The sequence below is a fragment of the Podarcis melisellensis genome (assembly GCF_964234715.1).
Source record: "Podarcis melisellensis genome assembly, chromosome: 1".
In the NCBI taxonomy this organism is placed as follows: Eukaryota; Metazoa; Chordata; class Lepidosauria; order Squamata; family Lacertidae; genus Podarcis; species Podarcis melisellensis.
The window spans coordinates 48,842,887-48,861,497 of NC_138528.1; the positions used below are offsets into that span (position 1 = coordinate 48,842,887).

General features: G+C 43.9%; 1 protein-coding gene across 1 annotated transcript; it reads left to right on the top strand.

Annotated features, from left to right (window-relative positions):
* The first annotated feature begins 563 nt into the window (after nt 1-563).
* On the top strand, nt 564-18,499 carry C1QTNF4 (C1q and TNF related 4). Its single transcript, XM_081902151.1, has 2 exons — nt 564-707; nt 16,917-18,499. Exon 2 carries the CDS (start codon nt 16,919-16,921, stop codon nt 18,038-18,040), a length of 1,122 nt encoding a protein of 373 aa, XP_081758277.1. The 5' UTR covers nt 564-707; nt 16,917-16,918; the 3' UTR covers nt 18,041-18,499.
* The last annotated feature ends 112 nt before the right edge of the window (nt 18,500-18,611 follow it).

The window sequence follows — 18,611 nt, forward strand, 5'->3', positions numbered from 1 at the left end:
CCGTTGCGCGGACTTGAACTGCCAACCTTCTGATCAGCAAGCCCAAGAAGCTCAGTGGTTTAGACCACAGCGCCACCCGCTCCCTCCCAGGCAAGGTGAACCCAGCTGCCCCTAAGGATTAGCCTCCCCAAGACCTGGATGTTGGGCATTGCCCCTCCCTTCCTTCTCCATTCCAGAAGGGCTAGTCATTTGGTGGGTGGAGCCGGAGAAGGATACAACCTCCTCCTCCCTGCCTATTCGCCAAGGACCTGTGTTTGCTTTTGGCAGGCAGAAATCCCTCAGGTTCAGCTCCCCCCCCATCGCCGCACCTGTTGAATTTCTTCATCAAAGGCGCCTTCCTCAGCACCATTGGAAGGAGCCCTGAGGAAGAGCCACCCCACCACCCCCACGAGCAAGGCGCCGCAGCCATGACTGCCTGGCATGGGAAGCGAGGCGCCGCGCCCCGCCCTCCGCGCGCGCCCTTCCTCGGCTCCCTTCACAAGCTCCTCCTCCGGCCCCGGATTTTGCGCCGGAGCCCCGCGCGCGCCGGCGCCCCTTCTGCCCAGCCACCCCGCCCCCGCCCGCCCGCCCGCCCGCCCGCCCTCCTCACAGCCGCGGCGCCGCTTCCAGAGCTGTCAGTGCAGCGGCAACAGCAGCCGCCGTCCAGCCGGCTCTCTCCCGCCTCCTCCAGCAGCAGACGGCGGCGACGGCCACTTCAGCAGCAGCAGGTACATGGTGAAGCGCCACCTCCAGCAGCGCCCCCAGGGCAGCTTCCATTGGGGGTGCGTGAGAGAGGCAGCCGCCCGAGGTTGCTTTTCCCACCTTTTCTTTTTCTCTCTCCCCCCTGCTTTGATACAGTGGTCTCTCCTTCGAAGAGGGGGCAATGAATGCTGTATATGGAGGGTTTGAAAAGGAGGAGGGGGTTGTCCTACTGTGAAGCGGGAACGGGGGGTGTCTCTGTCAAGTATTATCCGGGGCAGATGGGATTACCTATTTGATGCATGGTTTATCTTTATGGAGCTTTGTTCTGGTCCGGAAGGGGGAGTCTGGATGGAGCCTGCGGGCTAAAGCCCCGTGCAGAATCCTGGCAACGGAGACAGAGAGGCATTTAGCAAGATATAGATGGTGTAGCCCTGGATATAGATAACGACTCCTCAGCCTTGTAGGTTTTCTTGGTCAGCTCCACCCCCATCCCTATTCTAAGGTCCTTACAGGTGACCCCCTTTTCCAGGTGTCCTTCTCCCCACTGATCCACTCCCCCCACCTGTCACTGATCTAGGAAGCCGCCAGATCAAAACGAAAAAAGAAGGGATGTTTTAGAGTTGTGCTTACTGAGGCGGGGACGCCCCCTATTTTCTACGGAAATGTGAAAATCAGTTAATGCCAATAGAGCTAAAGGGATCGATTCATGTCAATAGAACCAAGGTCCAGCCTTTTAAAAATGAAGGACACCTCCTCAGTCTGGGATATTTGACCCCCGAGATCTCGCAAGTGGAGCGCTGTTTTGCTTACCTCCTCTCTACACCACAAGGATGGGGTATCATCTGCTTTCTCATTCTGTTTCTCATAATCTTTGGGTTCCCTGACTGCTTTCTCTGTGGGACCAGGGTTAGAAACTGAGGCATACTGGAATTTGTGTGTGTGTCTATGGGTGGGTGGGCATTTCAATTCATGACACAAGATTATCTGGGAAGGCATACAGAGAATCTCTCTAGTCGGTCACTGGAGTTGAAACCTGAGGACAGAGTTCTATTCGGCCAATTTTTTTCCAGCAGGTAAGGAGCAGGAGGAGGAGCAGGGTGTTAAACCCAGGAAACATGTCTTGAGGCTCATTTCTTAACATTTGTTTATTTGCCTAACATTGTGAAGCAATTGCCTTCTGATCAAGAGGCCATCCCGATCCAGGGCGATGTTGCCACAGTCCTTGCTGTGACCTCTTCATGAGCCCTCCTCAAAGCTCCTAGGAAAGTGGGTCAGCTTCTCCTGAGAAATCTATCTATCCGGCACTTTCTTTGTTGAGTTTCTGCACTGCCAGCTGGTTAGGAGGCTGCACTCTGGCCTCTGTGTTTATGCACATATTGAATGCGCTTTGCTTCAATTATTCATTTTTGGTGCTACAGTAATTTCCTGCAGCTTCTCTTCTCCAGGGAGCTGGTGCGTAACAAGATTTTAACATACTCTGCTTTTGAGGATATCATCCCATTTAGCCACATGGCAGCTGTCTTTATTTCTGTGCTTAATATCGGATACGTAACCAATAACAGGAAAATCATTCCGGATCTGTCTGAATACATCAAGGGTCTCAATCATAACAAGTGTGGGAGGGAAGTATCCTAGCCTCCTAACGTGAGGCTGAATGTGAGGTGAAGTCACATCTAAACCAACCTTTTCCATCTTTTGGGCAGGGGAGCAGGATTACTGGACTCATTTGTATGCACAAATAGCCTGCCGTGACCATAAAGCAAGTAACTAACAGTAAAACACCAACCAAAACAGCCCCCTGCCCTCAGCCTTCAAACGTTATGAGTCTTATATTTGCTGGCTTCACAATTTTGAATGACAGATTGTGAATTCAGTCCATTACATCAGAGGTAATGGAGGAATTTTATCAGGGTTCATGGATGTCAATTCCTTTCTGTGTCTGCAATTTCAGCCATAAAATCTTGGTTGCATGCTACTACTTATACAAATATCCATTCCCATTTCTTCATCCGAAGTTTCTGCAAACAATGCCCTTTGTACATAAATCATGCATCCCTGAGTTCCAGGTTTGGTCTCCTGACTCGGTTATGCAATCAGATTGAACAGATGCAAATATTCTCAACTTCCTAAATTCTGGTGTTTTGGCCATTTAGATTTTGACACTGGATCCATTTAAATTTTCTTTCCAAAGCAGGGTTGAATGATTGGGAATAATATGTGCAGGGGAAGAAGGAAGGGAGGCCATGGTTAGGGGGCTCAGCTATTGCAGAATAGCAGCACATGGGATCATGACTGATAAACTTCTGCTCAAGGTGTGGAAGCCTCAATCACTGGCCACTGGAAGCCCCCACAATTCTTTCCTAGTTTTTGAGGACCTTTCTAGACAATCCGGGTTGGTTTTGATGCAGTCGCAGTTGAAGTGGAAAAATACTCATCTCTTAATACCCACATAGTAAAGAGGTGGAGTAAACAGTTTTCAAATGTAGGAAGGGAAGAACCAGGCAGAAAGGTAGCTTAATGGCTGGCATTTGAAACCCCCAGAATGGTGAGGGAGGAATTTAAATCATAAGCTGTTGCAATGATGTCCCAGGCACTGTCCCAATATCAGCCCACAACACCAGCACAACCACTCAAGTCTCCACACAGCATTTGCAAGAATTGTGAGACATACTTCATCAGCAACACTATGCTGTTGTTTAAGCACTTAGAAAATGTGGTTTCTGCTGAAACAGATCAGCTCATCATAGAAAAACGTCTGGATCGTGTATGGCAATCAGATTTCTACTCTACATTCTGCACAATCTGGGAAGGACCTGAGCCGTTAGCAGATATTGCCCTCATGTTTCCAAGCCTTTCTTGACAGCCTTGTGGTCTGGACTTTTTCCCCCTCCCCACTCTCTCAGTATAAAAGGTGAGATACGGAACCAAATTTTGCATTTCAACAAAGGAGTCTGTGGATACATGAAATATACACACCTGGTCATGCTTAGAATGATGCAAATTGACATAGAACAAGAATGGATATATTTCTCCCCTTGCCACTTTAAGACAACAACTTCTAATCTGCCATTCCCTTTCAAATGCAAACATTATTCCAGGACCATTTCAGGTTACATTGTTGGATTTGAACAACAGAGAAAGTCAAAGCTCGAAAACCTAAAACCAACATTTCATCATCAAAGCCAGAGTTTTATGGGATTCAAAGCTATTTGCCTACTTTTGAATTCAACAAATTCAAGCATCAGAGCTATGTCTGATTTGAATGTTATGTGGGATTTATTTCATTTACCACTATTTAGCAAAGAGACCCCCTGATAAAACATCATATTGGGGTATTGCCTTCTCATCCCATCCTTATGCCTCTCCTGCATTAGTTTTGAAGACAGTCTATAATATTTTGGCAGAGTCAGTCTAAGAAGCTAAAGTCTGAACTCTGCTTTATTCCCTAGAAGTAACAAATCTCAATTTCGCAGGTTTATTCTTTCATTCAATCCATATATTTATATACTGCTTAAAACTTGAGACAATCTCTAATTGAGTTACAAAATAACAAAAATGATATGTATACCATTAATGTGGCAAGCTTATTAATCTCCACCCATTTGTTCTGTGCATCCCTCGAATATTCAGTTCTTAAAAGTAAAGACCAAGCATTTTGAATGAAGTAATGAGGGCTAACCATGGAGAAAGCACTATCATTTGCATGCCAGCAGTGGCACCTGCGCTGATCACTGATCACTGGCATGTTAACCCTACATGAGTATGAGCCAACTCACATGGTAAGTGTGTTAGACACGGTAGTGCATGCGTGAAATACTTGCATTGGAAACATAATGTGGGCACACACTTGGCTTATGCCCACTCTTACATCTGCTATCTGCCTCACTTTCTGGATTTCCCCAGAAATTCCAGAGATCACTTGATTGCAATCAGCAATCAGGAGAGGCGGAGACCCTGGCTCTGCTCTTATATGTCTTAGAAGCTCATTACTCACTGAAAGCCTGAGCCTGTGGTTCCATTTATATATATAATCAGCCTATGCATTGCAAGGGAGAAAGAAGGAGGAAAACTTTTGCTCCAGCTTACCTGAAGCCAGGATACAGTTGTACCTGCTCAGGTACAACTGTCCCTCCCCACCAGGGAAGGTCAGGGAAGATGTATATCAGGAACAAGAGAGGAAGAAAGATTGGCATTGGCGTCTGCTGCCCCTGTGAATCCTGCCACCTGAGGCGGTCCCCTCACCTTGCCTCATGGGTGGGCTGGCCCTTATGCAACCCTTCTATGTTGGGGGCTGGAGGCAACCGCCATAGCAGGACCAGCAGCTTCACTGATAGTATAAGTAAGTGTAGCATTAGAGCAAGGACACAGTGCTGCAACTTAAGAATCCAGAAACATGCAATGTTATGCTGCTTAACTTTTTTCACTGCAACTTGAGTACTTCAATATTGTCCAACTGTTTTTATGCAGCCACATGCAGCCTGCTGGAAATTTCTCTCATCCCCCTTCTGTGTGTTCTTTCGTGTGCCAATTCTGGTACCTCCGTAGTCCTCTACTGTCTCTCACCAATGCTTTGTAAATTACTGGCAAGCTCTAATCAGAGTAAAGAACAATAGAGAAAACCCTTGCTGTGCCTGATCAAAGGACTGAGGCTTCCAGTAGGAATCACCCTGCTAGGAGCAGGAACTGATCACAGAGCCAAGCAGCAGAGATATCCATCTAGAGGCTGGTAATTGATTGCAAAGGCTACAGGAGAGGAGCAGGGAGAGATGAGTTCATGGTGGCAACCTCCCCCTCAGCCTCCTGTATTTGTCAAATGCTAGAATGTCTACCTTAGCGGTGCTGAGATGAAGACTCAAGAGAGGGGCAAAGAGAGACTGGCGATGACTGTAGAGAGAATATTAGCTGGAAATTACAGCCATTTTTGAACCTATGCAAATTGATATCAGGGCTTCAAGGTATGATTATGCACTGCCTCTCCCACCTACCCTTTTCCTTGCTTCAGTTTTTCCTGATCCAGTTACAGAGGGCTGGATCTGTTCCAAGGGCATCAGAAATACAAAGCAGGTAATGTGGTATCTTCAAATGAGGGATGGGGATCCTGTAGCCCTCCAGATGTTGCTGACTCCAACTCCCTTCAGCCCCAGCCGGCTTGGCCAACAGTAAAGGAAGATGGGAGTTGTTTTCAAGCAACATCTGGAGTGCCACAGTTTCCTCATCCCTGCCTTAAAAATATCCATGTACTCTTACTTTAAGGGAAGCTGCTCCCATATACTTTATGACACAAACTATATAATTTACTTCCTTTGCTTCTCTGACATGAATTTGAGCCTCATAGGATCCCACTGATCAGAGGGAGGCCAGCAGGTGAAAACCTTGTTTAATCATGTTAGGGAGATGATTAGTGAGATTCCAGCAGATTACATGTTGGAATTGTAACTGTGAGTCCTAAATCTGAAAGTCTCATCAGCCATGAACTCATCAAGTGGCCATGGGAAGATAACTTTCTCTGTTTTGATTTGTAGTATTTGACAGAGAAATGGCAGCCACCTAACTCATAGGCTTGCTACTGGAACAAATTGAGAGATAATGATAAAGCATGTTGCACTCCAGAACTACTCTGGAAATTATGAACACTCATCATATGGATATCTTGATTTGCCCTCACTGGAGGAGAGGTTATGGAGGGTGTTTGCTGAAAAAGGAGTGTGAACTCAATTATATTAACTGGAGGTATGGGGAGGTATTGTGTCGTGCATATATATGTTGCCAAGGGAAAGTATCTTGATCTAGAAGGCATGTGATTAGTTTTTGGTTTTTTGCTTTCCTGAAGCATAGATGAGGAATGTGTCTGAAGAAGAAATCCCATCTCCACCTTTGTCAATATCAGCAAGACCTGTAAAAGGCATTAAAATGTGGAATGTGGAGTATTTTGAGCATTTCATTTTCCATTAAGACAAACCTGATAACAAATAGCTGCACATTGTGTCTTATCCATACTGCATTCTAAGGGCTCATCCAGATTTCATTTTGTGCTGCACTCCTAGACACAGGTCGAGGCTTAATGCTCCATGTTTCAGTAGTTTTTGTTTTGCCCCTGCACTTTCCCCAAGAAAACTCTCATTTTGCCTCTGAATCTGAGCAAATGTCAACCTGCAGAGAACCCAATTGCCATTTGCTCTGATTCAGTTTTCCCAAGGGAAGCGCTGGGGAATATACCAAAAAGCTACTTGGAAACAGAGATTTAAAGCACAAACCTGTGCCTCGAAAGTGTGGCACAAAAGGAAATCTGGATGAGCTCTAAGTCTTACAAGAACAGTGAATGTTAGATCAACTGACAATACCAATAGTGGAGCAGTTGCAAACCATGGTGTCACACTTAATACTCTGTTAATGAGTTGAAGCCTTCTTTTATGACAGATACCATTAGTGACTCGAACCATCATCTGGAAACTTTGAAGATTATCTTCAGAATGGAAATTCTACATAGTTCAGTGCCTTTTAAAATAAAAACCAAAGATTCCCAGAGCATATGTTTTCAGTCTTTAAACAACAATATTATAACTGGAGAGATGCAGAATCTGCCAAGACTCAGAGCTGCAACCATAGAGAACCTGATGATATAGAGACTGATCATGAAAGTTATTATGTTTATAGGAGATTTGTTCACTTTGTATTTTTTATAGGAAATGAAGCCTGAGGATCACAACCAGTCTCCCTCTCTCATGAATAAAAATCAAAAATTACATGCTAAATCTCAGAAAAGAACAAAATCCTTATTGATAATATCAGCAATCAAAGGCTATCTGCATTGAGCGTATCCTGGCTTAGTAGAGGATGCTTGATGCATTTCTTAACAGAAAAGGAGACAAAATTAAACCAGGAGGAGATATCTTTGTTGATAAGGCATATATATATGCAGGTTTTGGTGTCCTCGGGTGTCTTCCCGTGTAAAAGTTGGGGTGTCTAGGCGACGTTTCGACGAGGTCTCACTCGTCATCTTCAGGCTGGTGCTTTCGGCTTCTTGTTACTGGAACAGAGCTCTGTTCCAGTAACAAGAAGCCGAAAGCACCAGCCTGAAGATGACGAGTGAGACCTCGTCGAAACGTCGCCTAGACACCCCAACTTTTACACGGGAAGACACCCGAGGACACCAAAACCTGCATTCCTGTACCCGTGAAAATCTACGAAGGCATATATATATTTATATATATATCTCCTGACTGAGATTCTTTGACTAAACCCTGAAGACTAACTAGTCAAAGGGATGTCTTCTCGAGATGGAACATGACTCAATAAGAGTGTGGTTTAGTGAAAAGAACATTGGGAAGAATTCAAAATAATGTTCTTCAGCTTGCCAAATGGAACACCCACCAATTCCCTTTGAATGCTGTTCTGAGGGTTCTCCTGACCCCTCCCTGAACCAATTTCAGGGGGTGGGCATGCAGGATGGAGGGGGAGCCCCATTGTGCAAGCAGAAATTCTTCCACTGTGCTTCCGCCGACGGGACCCATTCAGTGAATCACGCCATTGAATTCAGCATCATGCAGACTATTCAAGTTTCAAATTTATGATTAATTTACAAATAGCAGCAAGAATGTGAATCGGAAACAAAGGGGAACCACATTGAAAGAGATAAGCATTTGGAAGACAGGTATGGCTATCACAGTGAAACACACTATCTTTGTGAGAACGCTGACAGCAGAATGATAATCTTATAAATAATTGGTCTGAATAGCACCTTTTGAACCGTCAAATATCCTTGCAATTTATTTCCCATGTTGTAAACTCTGTTTGAATAAAAATGCATTTGGACAGCCATAAGAAGCTCACTGAATCACTTTAGGCAAGTTCCTGTCTTACCATCTAACCTACCTTAGGTGGTTGTTGTGAAAATCACATCACCCCAGGTATGCTGCTGCAGGGTTATTAGAGGAAGGGTAGGATACAAATAGGGTACGCAGGTGGCACTGTGGTCTAAACCACTGAGCCTAGGGCTTGTCAATCAGAAGGTCAGCAGTTTGAATCGCCGCAACAGGGTGAGCCACCTGCCCAAAGAAGCTGTAAATGTAAACTATGCTATTAGTGGATATAGAGACACGAGTGGCGCTGTGGGTTAAACCACAGAGCCCAGGGCTTGCCGATCAGAAGGCCAGCGGTTCGAATCCCTGTGATGGGGTGAGCTCCTGTTGCTCAGTCCCTGCTCCTGCCAACCTAGCAGTTCGAAAGCACATCAAAGTGCAAGTAGATAAATTGGTACCGCTCCGGCGGGAAGGTAAACGGCGTTTCCGTGCACTGCTCTGGTTCACCAGAAGCGGCTGGCCACATGACCTGGAAGCTGTATGCCGGCTCCCTCAGCCGATAAAGCGAGATGAGCGCTGCAACCCCAGAGTCGTCCGCGACTAGACCTAATGGTCAGAGGTTCCTTTACCTTTATTATTATTATTACCTTTATTATTGGGTATAAAGTAGGGCTTTCAATACAGGTATTGAAATAACATGGTGATAAGTGTTTCAACAAGGCAATATACCCATGAACAAAAGGCTTAACAGCTTCCCAGGAGGTAGCCCAGCTGGACCGATACTTTACCAATACTTTGCAGATAATTTGCAGGCACCTGGTCTCCTGCTTTGTTTGCTCTCTCCCACCTCCCTCCTAACCTAAAGGATAAGAAGATAGATAAGAAGATAAGCCCTCACACAAACCAGTAAACACTTTCAGCTTCACCTGTATCTTTCCACTTAGGTAAACAATAGCAAATATAATAACATACAAAAAAATTAACAAGATTCTCTGGAATATAACATATTCTCTGGAATATGATGGTAGTTTGCAAACATAATGCCTGGATCTGTGGCAGGGCCATCTAATGTGGTGTCTTCCAAATGCTGTTGAACTACACTTCCATCAGCCCTAGCCAAAATGGCCAATCATCAGGGATGGTGGGAGTTTGTAGTAGCCACTCTGGCTACCTCTGATCTATATTGTTGCTGTTCATTGCTTTGCATTGCCTAATGGGTCATATCTGCCATTCAAAATGTCATGTCATATTTATGACATGAATAACATATCATATGGCATGAAAGTGAACTGGGAAATGTTAGGATCTATGTGAAGAAGGAGGTAGTGTAAATACAAAGGGAACATGGCAGTTGTCTTCAGATAACTTGCTGCTAATGCCCACTCTAAGGTCCCAAAGGAATTAGGCACAGGGAAAAAAATCATTTTGAGTACAAACCTGTTTTGATTTGTTTTTGTTTTTTTGAAAGGCTCTTGAGAAAGATTGTGGTTTTTATTCTGCAGGTATTAGCCATTTCCAAACACCTAAAAAGACAGCTCTGGGGGAAGTTAAAGATCATTGGGTACCAGGAGGATGAGAAGTGCATTTCTTCCACCAGCCAAGAACCAGAGGAAATCTCTCTGGGACCAGAAGGCTGCAGAGCAACTGCTGGAAAGGTGTTTTTTTATTATTGAATGCACAACATAAACCGAAGCTGAGGAATTAGACTCCTATACTTAAGTCTTCTCATTGAGGCTTTGCCCATTTGACTGTTGCATATTAACACTGAAATCCCATGAGGCTTATGCATTGTTAGAATGCACAAAATTGTATGGAATTTTCCCGATGTCATATTCTCTGGAATTTGTAAGAATATATTATTGGGTGGGACGTGCAGAAGGATCAGGTCTAGTGGAATGAGAAACACTGTAATCACCACTCGTGCACCCCTCAAAAAGTGTTAACCCATATTGCTATATAAACAACCTTGAGCTAAGTGTCATAGTGAATACCCTACCACTTGAAATAGAGTCCACATACTGGGCAGTTTTAGTGCTCTGCATTAGGGTGGGCATGCAGCTTCACAGAGGCCACTCTTCTATTTGAAGGGTCCAAGTCTGGTTTAAAGACAAAGAACCCTAAGAAGAATGAACAAGAGCCTTAAAAGCAGAAGGGCTCTAACTTAGTGGCAGAAGATCATGCAGAAGGTCCCAGGTCCTCAGCATTTGCAGGTAGGGCTAGGCATGTCCCATGTCTGAAACCCTGGAAAGCTACTGGTAGTCAATGTAGACTATGCAGAGCTAGATGGACCAATAGTTGGACTTGCTATAAAGCAGCTTGCTATGTTCCTATGCTGCTGACTATCCAGAGTTAATACCTGGACAGCAGACTGGGTAGGTACACAGGTCACCTCATTGCCTTCCTCGCTCAGTTGTAGTTATTATTTCTACAAATGGATCCATGGGTATAGATTAGCATAGGCAAGGCTAATGCAAAAGCGTGTCCTCTTTTTTTGGCAATGCAGACAACCAGGCAGGCAAAATCTTCTACCACGAACAGAACCTTAGTTTCATATGGATTCAGTCCTTCTAAGGTATAATTAACTTTTTCCTGTGATGATGCACGCAAATTATAAATTGCGTCATCATCTGATACTTGGGATCAGCATCCTGTGAATGGAACAGGCAGCACACAGTATCAGGGCAAATCAAAGAAAAAGCTTTATCACGTCTCTGCTAACCACAGGGCATGCCGGCTGCTCATTGTACAGGCTTTTGATGATTCATATAATTGAGACACTTGCAGCTGTCCTAAGATATTAGGGTGATGTGTTACAGTGCAGCCGGCTAGAAAGTACCAGGATTTTTTTAAAAAAAATGCAGCTCACAAGATGTTGAGAAGTACTTATATCATTCCGTGCAGCTACATCATTTCATGTGAGTAGGCAGTTCACCTTTTTTCGATCATGGGTCTAATCCATTAGCCATATGTCCAAAGAGTCTGTGTTTGTGGAACATCTGCAGTGTCCAGATTAAAATATAGAACTGTGCTGTGCCTCCTCATAAAATTCTGGCCTCATTAATTAGAAGAAGGCTCACCTTTCCATAGCCACAGATTCATTATGGACACCACCTGCAGTCTTAACACCATGAACATAAAAATGCGAGGATAAACTTCACCTACCATTTTGACTTTGCCAGAGGTCAGAAAAACTCCTCCAATGTGAGGCTATTGATATTTGTTTCCCTGAGAAAATGGTGAAATACTTAATTTCTGAGAGGGGCTGAAAGTAGTGGCTGAACATGTGAACTGTTAAATGTTTCAGCTCTTGACTTCCCGGTCATTAATTTAATAGCAATAAGATGAGCCACATGTGGGTACACTCTGGGTGCTATAACCACATAAAAATTGCCATCTGTTCATGATTGATGGCCGAGAGGCTGACTTCATTAATAAATAACATTTACAGAGAAATCACCATCTAATTTATGTTCTGGACTCATTTATATCCTGCCCTAGTGTGCTTCAGAAGATATGCAGCTTTATAACCTGAATGTAGCTGTGTTGGCCCAAGGATTTAACGTATGCTTTGCACCCTCAAGGGAGCACCTTAATTTGGAGGATCTTATGGATGTTCAAACTGAAATTTCTCTTCTCCTGCACCTTATCTTCTTAGATAATCCAGGCAAAGTGATCCTGTTGATGTCTGGAAGTGGGTTCTTACCTAATGATGGGACCTAGCAAATGCCTGGCTTAGCAGAGAAGGATCTAGCTGTTCAACTGCCTGATTTCCAACCCCTGGAGCAATGTGTCCACATGGAATCTCTCATCCCTTTTGCTTCCATGGGAGTCTTCTCAATGGGACACACTACTTCCAGAGCTGCACTTTATATTTAATTCTCTTTCTTTCTTTCTTTCTTTCTTTCTTTCTTTCTTTCTTTCTTTCTTTCTTTCTTTCTTTCTTTCTTTCATACCTTTTTATTGGGGGAGGGGAATGGATTTTGTACATTAACAACACAAGGATTGGTAAAATAGCCATCAAATGCAGTAAATACCGGTAGCTAAATATTTCTAACCAATGTAAACAAATCACATAACTACTTTTACTTTTGTAAGTATTTTCTTATCCGGGGAAGATTTGGGAAACTATATTAATATATGAGGACAAAAACCAGTGATACATTCAGATCTGGGTGAGTCTTGCGGATAAATAGTGCCCTGGCCAAAGAGCACCTTGGTCAGTGTTGTAGTGTTGCCAAGATGTTTGGCTTGGAAAACTGAACAGTATTAACAGCTTCTCCAGCTCCCAAGCTTTTCCAGCAATAGCCATGAAAAACTGCTTCATTTCACCCCTAGCTCACAACATACAGTCAAAAAGAACCGGGCTTTGCTCAGTGCTCCCTTCCAGTCAGCACGCAGGGTGAGCCTGCAGCTCAGTCAGCTTAGAGATGGGTGAATATGTCAATGATGGTTTCTCCATTTTTCATTTTTTTCCACTTTTGAATTCAGTTCCCCGCATTTCCACATCAGTTCGAGCTTTGAAAAAAGAAGTCCTTGTGAAAATTCATCAGCATTTAGTACAAATTTCTCCTAATACACACATCTTTGTATGGAATTTTGCCTAATATAATCATTTTTGCAAAGCATATTTTCCCTAATGTAATGCATGTTTATATGACATTTTCACACTTCACACTAGTATATACGCTTTTGTCCATATTACTTGGCTGGAGAAGGGCACTGCAAAATTCAGAGAAGTATGAATCTGACAGGATGGCTGTGTTTCAGTTTCCATCTTCTTTCAGAAAGCGTGAATTAAGTAGGTTGTCCTTTAATGTGAATTGAATGTACGCATATACAAAGGCATTTCATGATATTTGTGTGGTTTAAAAATGTTTGCAGATAAAAGTAGCTCAATAGTCCCCTCTATTTCTGATGAATGACTATTGATTAAGACAGAAGATCAAAGCATTCTGACGTCTTTGTCAAAGGGAGATTTGGAATTCTGAGAAAATGCAAATAATTTGCTGACTATTTAGGAAGAGCTCTAATTCAAAATGAAACTAAGTGGCTACTTCATCCAAGGGCTGCTGCAAAGCGGCTAAATTTAGCCTTTTCTATAATGACCTTATCCGGAAATTAACACTGAAGCAGTAACAGGGCAGTTGTTGTTTCAGGGACCGTGGGGGTCAGCATTCAGTGGAGACGTCTTCAAGTCTGCAAGCCCTTTTTGCATAGCAGCTACCAGCTGCCTCTCTGAGAAATGCTGAACCTGTCCCAGAGAATAAGACATGATTTGGAACAATGCTGGCTACATGCTGTCAAGCTCAGTCCTTTGCTGTCATCCCCAGCCTGAGTATGAACAAAGACATAGCAGCCCTCCAGGGCTTCAGTGCAATCTTGTGGCCATAGTATCTGAATGCACTAAGGATCCACAGACTGAGACTGGAGACAGTTGAAGGTGGTTTGAAACAGATTGCTTCTCATGACATGTACATTCATCCCATTTTCACCTCTGGTAAACATGCTTTGCAGGGTTTTGCAGTTGTTTCAAAGCACCTCTGCATACACACAGTCTTTCTCATACCACTTTTAATGCTCATAGAGACAATTGTGTGGCAGATACAAAGCTGTCCTTCTGCGCCATTCAGAGCTCCTGAGTGGAGCCAGTTCCTGTTAAATGTGGGGCTTGTATTGGACACTGAATTTAAGTCTCATGTAGGCCTCACCCCCACTATGCATTTAAAGCACTATAGTACCACTTTAAAGAGTCATCATGGCTCCCCCCCCAAAAAAAATAAACTCCTGGGAACTGTAGTATGTTAAGGTGTTGAGAGTTGTTGGGAGACCCCCTATTCCCCCTGCAGAGCTACAATTCCCAAAGTTCTCTGGAAAGAGGGATTGACTGGTAAACCACTCTGAGAACTCTGGGAATTGTTAAACCATTATGGGAGAGGAGTGTGGTGAGAGAGTCCCATTTCACAAGTGGAAACTGCTCACAGGATCTGGTTTCAACCCTATACTATCTTAATTTAGAAGCAGTTACTTAGATAAAAACTGAAACATGTGGCTTTGCAGTAAAAAAGTGTACATCAAGCAGCTTTGAGCGAAGGCGTGTTTTTTTCCTGCTCTGTGAATGTGAAAACAGTGAATGTGTTTACTATTCTATCGTACCAGAGAATTGAGAGGAAACCTTCTGTAGACACAGTCTTCATAGCTTTGGGGTAATGAGCGTGCAAAGGTTTTACATGAAAGGGGTCTGCTTGAAAGCCCTTGCTGTTTGCAGCACACGGGGATAAAAGAGATCTGATATTTCCCTCTATTTCTAATTATGCAACTGTTGATTTAGACAGAAGATCAAACCATTCAGAAGTCCAGATTTGTGCCTGGAATTTGAGACACAGGCCTGAGAGTAAAGACAACCAGGACTGAAATCCTCACGACAGTATTTTGTCTTCCTACCAGCATCTCTCCCTAGAAGAGGATCCCAACCCCTGTAGGCCACTTGCTTTACTTCTGCTTGTGCTTCAGAGTTTCCAGACACACACACACGCACACATGGACACGTATCTTTTTCATGGTATCTCTAGCACTTTGCCTTTTAAACCCCTTGATGCCCACAGCACAGCCTTCTAAATTCATAGGCTGCCACCTGGCAGTGGGCCAGCTCTGAAGTGACAGACAGTGCAGACAAGAGACCCCAGCCATTGAGCTCTCAGACTGAGTGATGTTTTAATGAGCACAAGAAAGAAAGGACAGTGAAAAGAGCTCCATGTCTATGCCATGACTGCCAGGTTTGTTCTCAGGCTGAAAGTGCCAATAGATCATGCTTTGGCCTCTTGCCATTAGGATTATATATATTGGAGCAGGGAGGGAAATGCATTTAGTTCCTTCTTATCTGTGTTTCTTGTGGACCATCGATGGTTGTTTATGGTAGGCAACCCAATCTATTTCTATACCGTAGTTTGGATCCCCCTCCCTTTCATGAAAGGTCTGGTTTTTACTGCTAATATAGACATTGTGTTTTGTGCTCTCTGGTTCCATCCCCTCCTGTGTGTGGAGCTGCATGCAGATTGCCTCATCCAGGGGGTGGAACTGGATTATCTGTCTGCAGTTTTAGCCTACCAAATGATAAAATCAGGTTTGTGAACAATGGTGTGTTCATTTTATGTTGTCGTGTCCCCCCCTCACTTTTCCCCTAATTTTCCCAGTGAGATGCCCCTACTGTTCGTGCTGGCGGTGAAGTAGCCTTTCTGGGGCCAACCAGGGAGCAGCCCTAGATCTCAGCAGCTCTGTTTACATTTGCCTACTTCAGTGCTGCTAATAGGCTAAACAGGACAAAGCCCACACATCTCATTATCATCCAAACCCTTTGATTGGTGACCAAATCACATCCAGCCCTGGCATGCAAACAACTAAGGCACCTTAGGAAAAGGAGGCAGGGGAGACTAGCAGTTCGAAATCAGAGTGAAATGGGAAATACATTCTAAACCAAGGAATTATTTATCACAATAATTATTATACAAGCAAACCCTCCAGAAATAAATCCTTAATAGGCTAAAACCTATGCAATATCTTTGAAGATGTGCCAAACCCATTTATTTGATGCTTTGGTGGAGACCGTAAGCAGATTTGGCCTATTAAGGATTTATTTTTGGAGTGTTTGTATATATGATAATTTATTTTATTGTAATAAAGAATTCTATGCTTAAAATACATTTACCTCCACCACACCCCAAGCTCTGTTTTTGAATCTAGCCCTGTTAACAATAGTTTCCGGACTTCTAGCTCTCAATGGACAAAGCATCTTGAATTAGCAATCAGTGTTCCTTGAAACCAGACAGCAGTGTTCAACTGAAAAGGGAGAGAAATGTCAATAGTAGGTTTAGATGAACAAATACTGGTTAAAAATGGAGAAACAACTAAAATATTGGACAGAATTAGGTTGCTATAGCAACAAATAGAGCTCTGTTTAGAAGTCTGCAGGGCTTGTCTGCAGACACATGTTGAATGGTTGGATTCACATGAAACTCTAGCAGTCTTCTCCACAATCACCCCACCTTCCAACACTGATCCATGATGACTCATGTCACAACTGGCACTTAACATTTTCCCACATCAAAGGGTATTGTTCTGGATGGTTTTGATTTTAAACAGTCAAAGTTGGATATGCCCTTGGAGTTCATTCCTGTGCATGTTAAGTGTCTTCGTGTTTTCAGTCCCAAGTAACCATACACAAACGTGTGGGCTGATGCCAGCCAACTGGTCAAAGTATGGTAGTCTTACATGGATTGCCACAGGATCGTTGGTGCTTGGATTTCAAATGCTTCCCTCCCTGCTGATAACCTGTTCTAGTTTTGAGTGTGATCGAGCTGCAGTGCTGAACCTGCTCTTACCTTGTTTTGAAATACTTCAACTAAAATGCTGTCCCCTTCACTTTTTAAAAAAATTCTTTAGGTATGACGACTCAACTGAGAACCCAACTTTTGTTTGGCTTCCTGTGTCAAATCACCTGCTCCGTTGTGTACGGCTTCCCTGCTGATTCTGGATCTGAGTTCCGGTCTGCTTTCTCCGTCGCTAGAACCAGCAGTATGGAAGGAAGCACTGAAATGGTGATCACCTTTGACAAAGTCTATGTGAACATTGGCGGGGACTTTGACCCCAAAGCTGGATTATTCCGATGCCGTATCCCTGGAGCCTATTACTTCTCCTTCACGGTTGGAAAGTACCCCAAGAAAAACTTGTCCGTCATGCTGATGAGAAACAAGAACGAGGTTCAAGCCATTGTATACGACGAGCATCACCGTAAAGAGCGGAAAGTGGCAAGCCAGAGTGCCATGTTGCAGTTGGACTACGGTGACACAGTCTGGCTGCGTTTACATGGGGATCCCAAATATGCCCTCTACAGCAATGTAGGTCCCTATACAACTTTCAATGGGTACCTCATCTATCCAGACACGTCCAGCTATTTTCAAAACAGTGTCGGTTCCCAGGAGCTAGGAGAAACTTCAGGGCCTTCTTCACCTAATGTAATTCAGCAGCTTTCAACGAACCAGAATGAAATCTCACAGAAGCACCTTTTTTCGGACCAGCCCAGCAGATCGCAGGATACTCGCTCAGCCTTTTCTGCTGCCCGTTCAGAAAGCCTCCTGGGGTCAGATGAGAAGCAAACCCAGCACGAGCCAATCACATTTGACACAGAATTTGTGAACATTGGGAAAGATTTCAATTTCTCCACCGGCATCTTTACGTGTCGCGTTCCAGGTGCCTACTATTTCTCCTTCACCATTGGCAAGATGCCCTTCAAAACCATGTCCGTGAAACTGATGAAGAACCACAACGAGGTTCAGGCGATGATCTACGATGACAACCACTCCAAAAGGCGTGAGATGCAGAGCCAGAGCATTATGCTGCCTCTGCAGTATGGCGACACCGTCTGGCTCTATAGCCACCAGCACGATGGCTATGGTGCCTATAGCAACCATGGCAAGTACATCACCTTCACTGGATTCCTGGTCTATCCCGAGACAAAGACAAAACCGCCTCCAGATGCCAACGTGTCTCCAGGGTCAAGAATCTAAACAGATATATGAAAAGGGCATAAGAGAAGCCAAGATGCAGTAGGCTCTGGTGCAGGTCCTGGACGGACGTCATCTTTCACATGACAATGTTAAGAGCATGCTATTGTATGTCCAGTGCATTCCTAATGCTGCACGCTTGTGTTCTGACTGCAGAGCCATTGTTGTTTCTCCCACTCATTCATCCATAGAATGACCTTCACGGGATATGTGTGTTTTGTTCATTATTGATGTTTGATTTAAGCATAAAGCATGAGGTAGCTTGGGGAGTAGAAGAAATAGGGGCAGTGAAATGAGATGTGAATAAAGGAACTGCTTACGGAAATACTGGAAGAACTTATGAAAGACTCGGCAAGGCACTTGGGAGTTGATAACATCCACTGCAAATGCAGACCAACACTCTGAGAGAGGGGTGTATGTAATGAAAATAATGAACTCAATAAAATCCTGAGAGAAAAGGTACTGGGTTTCCTTGTCTGTTTTGATGTATTAGATTGATTTAGATGCATTAGATTAGATATAGCTACCTCCACCATCAGTTCATGGAACATGGTAGTATGTTTTGGAGCTGCCA